This window comes from Patagioenas fasciata, chromosome 1 (genome assembly GCF_037038585.1).
Source record: "Patagioenas fasciata isolate bPatFas1 chromosome 1, bPatFas1.hap1, whole genome shotgun sequence".
Taxonomy (NCBI): Eukaryota; Metazoa; Chordata; class Aves; order Columbiformes; family Columbidae; genus Patagioenas; species Patagioenas fasciata.
The window spans coordinates 179,633,121-179,639,120 of record NC_092520.1 but is presented as its reverse complement, the minus strand read 5'-3'; the positions used below and the strand labels follow the sequence as shown (position 1 = coordinate 179,639,120).

The 6,000-nt window shown below is 52.5% G+C and overlaps 1 protein-coding gene across 3 annotated transcripts in view; it reads left to right on the top strand.

Annotated features, from left to right (window-relative positions):
- Nucleotides 1-5,018: 5,018 nt before the first annotated feature.
- The window catches only part of SRGAP1 (SLIT-ROBO Rho GTPase activating protein 1), a 146,036-nt gene continuing 145,054 nt past the window's right edge, over nucleotides 5,019-6,000 (top strand). The window contains exon 1 of one of the 3 annotated variants that reach the window (XM_071802619.1): nucleotides 5,019-5,717. In XM_071802619.1, the coding sequence (XP_071658720.1) occupies nucleotides 5,651-5,717 (67 nt within the window). In that variant the 5' untranslated portion in view covers nucleotides 5,019-5,650. The remainder of the gene's footprint in view (nucleotides 5,718-6,000) is intronic. The other 2 variants (XM_065829254.2, XM_065829255.2) reach the window with 2 other exon arrangements.

The window sequence follows — 6,000 nt, the reverse complement described above, 5'->3', positions numbered from 1 at the left end:
GGATGTCATTCCTGTCTTATATGACCCCTGGTTATGATAATAAGGAAAACTGAAACAAATCTATCCTAAACCAAGTGTCCAAAATAAGCAAACAGTAGCAATCACCACCAAGGACATGCTCACCTCTCTTGATTGACTTTTGAAGGAGGTTAAATGACTTGGTTAAATGACTTGTTTAGGCATATGATTTAAGTAGCCTAAATTTAGGTGTGTGAAGCTCACAAAGCAGACACGTGGATCATTATGCCCCAAAGAAACCTGGCAATTGTTCAACAGACAAAAGCAGGAGTCTAAAGAAGTACACAAGACCTAGGTCTTGAAAATTGTTACAGACTCAGGTATAGCAAGAATTTAAAGCACATTACTAACTCTACATACTCCACCTGTAGACACTCTTATTGTGAAATAAGAATGCATTTTCTTCTTTTACTCTGCTTCTGGAAGCTGTTGTGTCTACAGGCCCTTACACTCAATACACCAGTGCCAGTGGTCAGAGTACTGCTCCTGGAAATGAAAGATCAGTGACAGCTCAGGTTCCCATAGAAACTCAGGTAAGGGAAATGTCTTTCCTGAACTACTGAAGTTTGAGCACCTCGTGTTCCTCATTTCATTGCTGTGAAGGCCCAGTTGAAAGCTTTAGAGCCACTCACTGTCAGGTCAGCCAGGGTGAAGTCCTGGCTCTTCTGCAGCTTGTGACAAACCCCGTAAGCCCAGATTTCATCTCCACGTCTCAGGAGTTCATAAGCACGGAGCAGTATTAAGTGCTGCACTGGTTGGGGGCAGGGGAGAGAAAAAAAATCCTTGCTGGTTTTATATCTTAGATAAGCAACTGTATTTACTACAATAATCTCATTCCCAAGCAAATAGATTTGATTCTATAGAAATCTTATCAGTGACAAACATTTGAACAAGCTCTTTGAATGGTGCCTCTTACTGATTTTTCAATAACAATCAAATGTTTCATTGTTTCAATTAAAGCTTGGTCCTTCATTTAGAGACTTACTGTCCAACAGTAAAATGACTGATTGACTGTAATTATAAAGCACAATGAATTATATCTGTCGTCTTTTCAGCCTAAAGAAAATTAATGTAGGGTTTTGTTGTTTAAGGGCGTCAATGTATTTCATTATGTGCTCACAGGGAACAGCTCAGTGATATTCCAGCAATCAGTTATATGGTCTATTTTTATTAGCAGTACAAGAAAGCAAATACTGCACAGCTCATCAGGTGGTGTAAATGAAATGCAATAATGAAGTTTTCAAGCAAGCAGAATCCAGCATGCCTGCATTATTCCCTTCTTGCACTGAGTGCATGAAGTATTGCAGGAACTGCTCTCTGTATAAACATATCTCTGGTTTATCATACATAATTCAGGATTTCCAGTTCCCTGATGGAGTAGATTATCTAACTCCATACACTGAGGTACAGTCCACAAACTCTGCACAAGTATTGTACCGCTGCAGTACCTTACTACACTGCATTATTGATACAACTCTGCCCCTTGGAACAACATACATGCTCTGAATCAGCTTTATCCTAATACTTTTTAAATGTCTGTAGTGTTCGCCCTGCCAAGACCTGGATGTGTTCTACATGCAATAATTTCAAGTTCACAGAACAACACTGGATAAAAAAGCATTTTCAAGCATCACCCATGGGTGCACAAGGGTTCATACAACAAGACTGTTTCACAGCCTCAGCGCTTGCTGCTCTTGAAATTGGTGGAAGTCTGTGAGGACCTCTTTGGGAACAGCTCTCAAAAGACAGCCATTTCTGTAATAATTTTCTGTGTCCTGCAAGTCACCTCAAACCTGGCATTGCAGAGCCCAGGCAGGGTCTGTGCCTGTGCAATCACCATCCTTGCAATGGGATTGCAAGCTGTGTAAATCAGTGCGGAATTGAGTCTGGAGACTTGAGCTGCCACAAACATCTTAAAAGATTACACCCATGTAATAACACACAATCCTTTGACAATCCCTAAAGAAGGGCGGGGGTTGGCGGGGCGGATGGGGTGGGTGGTTAGAATCAGATTTCTCAGCCCATTCAATCCTGGTTGTCCTGCAAGTCAAACCTAACTCAGGGATCCAGAATATGGGCAGCTCTGAGTCTGGCATGCTCAAACCTCCTGGGGAGATGAGTCCATCCTTGGTCAGTGGTCCTGACATGGACATGCAGCCCTGAGCTGCGTGTCTGAATGCCGGGAGATCAGTCTCCAAAGCCAGAAGATGGGTTTAGCATCTTCACAGGCAACTGCTTTTGCAGAGTGACAGAAATACTCTGTCTGCAGCCTCTGGCTTGGCTCTGCAGAGCCAGGCCCATCCTCTGGTTGTAGCATCTAGTGCAGAGGGAAGGGATGGTGTAGGCACAGGTGTTCAGCCCCGCTCTGCACCCTTCTTCTGAGGAGAAAGACCTGGTCAGTATTTCCCAGCACAGGTTCAGTGGCAAGAGGGGGATGTGTCCTTCAGCCACCAGGAGAGGAGGAGGCAGATAACTTCATATCTACACCTCCAACCACATCTTGGGCACAGTTCACATGCCCAGCTCCTGGGCAAGGGAGATGGGGACTAACCTGGCTGGAGGTGCTGGGATGGCACAGTGTCACCCAGGGCATGAGGGGACTTGGCCACCATTCTCTGTCCTCACTGTTTGGAAAAACACTGTGCTTTGCAGGACCAGGCAAGACTCACAGCTAACCTCCAGCTAATGCCCCATATCCCCAGAGAGGGCAGCCCACTGTCTTGCAAATCAGCCTGTCCCCAGCCTAACAGATGGACTGGAACAGCCAGGGGGCAAGACGTGAGCATCAAAGGCTGAGATGAAAATCAGAATTGGGTGGGATTACAGAGATGACTGCTCTTTTGAGGCTGGGCTTTTTATTCAAGGGATGTAATTTGACCATCCAGCTTGGAGTTAAATTGGTTTCAGACAATAACTTTTTGTACTAAGATTGCTTTAGGTGATCTGAATTGGGATCAGCACTAGAAAAAGATTGTGCTGGGATGGTAAGAGAAAGAAATATAATAAAATTACAGAGAACAGCACATAAAAAGGGAAAGGGGAACAGGAATCCTGTTATCCTGATCCTGTAGCAGGGGGAAGTATGGTACCTAATGAAACTGAAAGACAAACTGCAAAGCACAGAGGTACACTTATTGCTGAAATGCAGAGGTGTGGAAGGGAGTGACTGCAACATTGAGGCAACATGTGTATAAGAATTAATAATAGTAATTAATTAATAAATAATTATTAATAATAAAATCATTATTAATAATAAAATAAATATTAATAATAAAAATAAGCAAGAATGTCTGCATGAGTAGCTAACTGTGCCATTGCCTCTGAGGGTCAGGTCCCCATAGCCCTAAAGCTCAAATCCACCTTAATTACTGGGTAGCCAGCTTGAACTTTCCCAGCAGCAAATGATGCCACGATTCACTCCTGCTTGTCCTGAAGGGTCAGGTCCTGGCAGTGTCAGGACTAGCTGTCCAGGATAGGATCTCTGGATACTTTCACCACATGAATCATATTAATACAGCAGCCACTACTTGTGAATAGTTTGCAACTTTGTCTAATCACTCCTGGACATACCTGACATCAGCAGAACCCTCTGTGCCTCCAGAAAGTCCCCTACCTGCCTTTACCCTCCCCAGAGCTGACCTCCCTGCAGTCCAAAGTCTGCAGCTCTGGCCTTAGGATTTGGCTTTTGCCTTTGACACATGAACAACAGCCACACTCTTTGCCCATCACGAGCCAGCAGTGTCCACCCCTCTTTGCTTTTTCCATTTTTCTTTTTTTAGCAAGCTCTTCTCTGGCAAACGCTGAGTTTCAGGGCAGCCAGGGGAAAGGGAAAAGGGTTGTACAACGTGAGTCACACCTGATTCTTTTTGCAAGTGATGCCCAGGACATAGGAGAAGTGTGGCTACTGGGTTTGTGAACTACCATGCTCAGCTCCTGGCATGCATGGCCTCATCTCTGCCTGCAGAGCTGGCAGTCAGCTCATCCTCCACAGGCCCAAAGTGCTAAGCCAGGTGCCAGCTCTGCAGGCAGAGAAGGAGGCTGTCCCCATCACTGCTGGAGGCACCCAGGAGCAAAAGCCATCTTTCCCCTTTGGTGACTTGCCTCGTGTTCCCAACTGCAGCTCTTGCTGCTCTTCTGGATCATCTTCTTCCCCTTCTCACAGGCCCAGCTTCAGGGAGGGCTGTGCACCATTGCTCGCAAGGCTGGAGGCCAGCCTTCTGACGCTGACATGGAATGTGACAGTCTGGCAGGGCTGGCCATCATGCACAGCAGCTCAAGGCAGCAGCATTTTGGGTGGCCTCTCACCCTGCTTTGCTTGTTTTCCCCATGAGCTGCAGGGAGTGCCCTACACAGGGGTGCTGGCAGTGCTGCCCTTGAGAACAAGCTGCATCCGAAGGGAAGCACCATGCAGGCAAGGACGGTGGAAGCGAGACCCACTTTGTTGAGCACCGCGGCTCTCCACTTGGTGCTGCCCTGCCCTGGCTCCTCTGGGTCGTGGCCCTTGGGCACACTGGTGCGGCTCAGCACCGTGCCCTGCCTCCACAGAAACAGGGCAGAAAAGCGGGGTCCACAAAGGACACATCTCCCCTCCAGCCTCTCCCCTCCCAGTGCGGCTCGGTAGTCGTGGCGGCAGCATGGGGCTTTAACTCTCCCCGCCGGATCAAGGGCTTTCTGTCACCTTATCACCACCTCGCACCCCTGTTCTCTGAGGGCACCCGGACACCATATGCTCGCTGCAGGCCACGGGGCAGAGACGGCGGCCCCGTCCCTCCCGCCTCCGCCCAGGCCCACCGGGCCTGCTAGGCCTCCCGCCGCGGGGCAGCCGTGCAGCGGGGCCTGCGGGCCCGGCCCCGGCGCGGCGGTGGGCGGTGGCCGCGCTCCCGCCCCGGCTGCCGGCAGGGGGAAGGCGGAGCGGGCGCCACCAGGGACGAAGCGAAGAGGAGCGGAGGCGGGCGGGGAGGCAGGAAGGGAGGAGAGAGCGGCGAGAGGGCGGGGAGAAGTTTATTCCCGGAGACACCTCTCCAGGGCGCGGCGGGGTGCCGCCCCGCGCCAGCCGCTGCTCGGGCTGCGGGGCTGGGACATGCGCCTCCGCGCTGCCGTCCGGAGTTAGTCACGGCGGGGCGCCGGCCCCGAGTCCCCACCCAGCCGAGCGCGGCGGCAGGAGTAACTAGTGCCTCTGGCGTACGGACCGAGCGCGGCCGCCTGCCTCCCTCCCAGCGCCCTCTCCCTCCTTCTCTTCCCCGCTCCCGGGTGCGTGAGGACAGATAACAATGGTGGGGCGCAGCCGCCTGGCCCCCGCCCTCGCCTAGTGGAAGCGGGTGCCCCGCGGCCAGCGGCAGCTCCTCCGCCGCCCCGCCCTGCGGCGGCCCCGAGCCGCGGACCGCGTTGCTGCCGGCAGCGGTGCTTGGAGGCGATGGTGCCCGCACCGGGGTTAGTCTGATCGCCGCGTCCCCGCCTCGCTGCCTCCGGTGCCGGCGGCGCTCCCGCGGGGCCAGCCGCCCGCCGCTGCGCTCGCTCGGGCTTGTGGCCATCCGATAGAACTTGGGAGCCCCTCTAGAAAAATAATAGTAATTAATAATAATAATTTAAAACAAGGAGAAGAAGGGGGAGAAGCGGAAGAAGCAAGTGGATAATGTCAACCCCGAGCAGATTCAAAAAGGACAAAGAGATTATAGCGGAGTATGAAAGTCAAGTGAAAGGTAAGCGCGAGGGGAGGGCGGCGGCGGGGAGAGCCCCCGCGGCGGGCCGGCCGCCCTGCCCGCCCCTTCTCCCGGCTGCGGCCGGCCGAGCCCGGCCCCGCCGCCGCCGCCCGCCGGGCGGTCGGTCCCTGTTGCCTGAACTTGGGGGCGGCGGGCGCTGCCCCCCCCCCGCACTCCGAGCGGCACCGGTTTGTGTGAGGGGCCGGCGGGGGCTGGGCGGCAGCTGCGGCTGTTGTCCGCTGCCTGGCCCCGGCAGAGTACCTTCCCTTCCTCCACCGTCTTC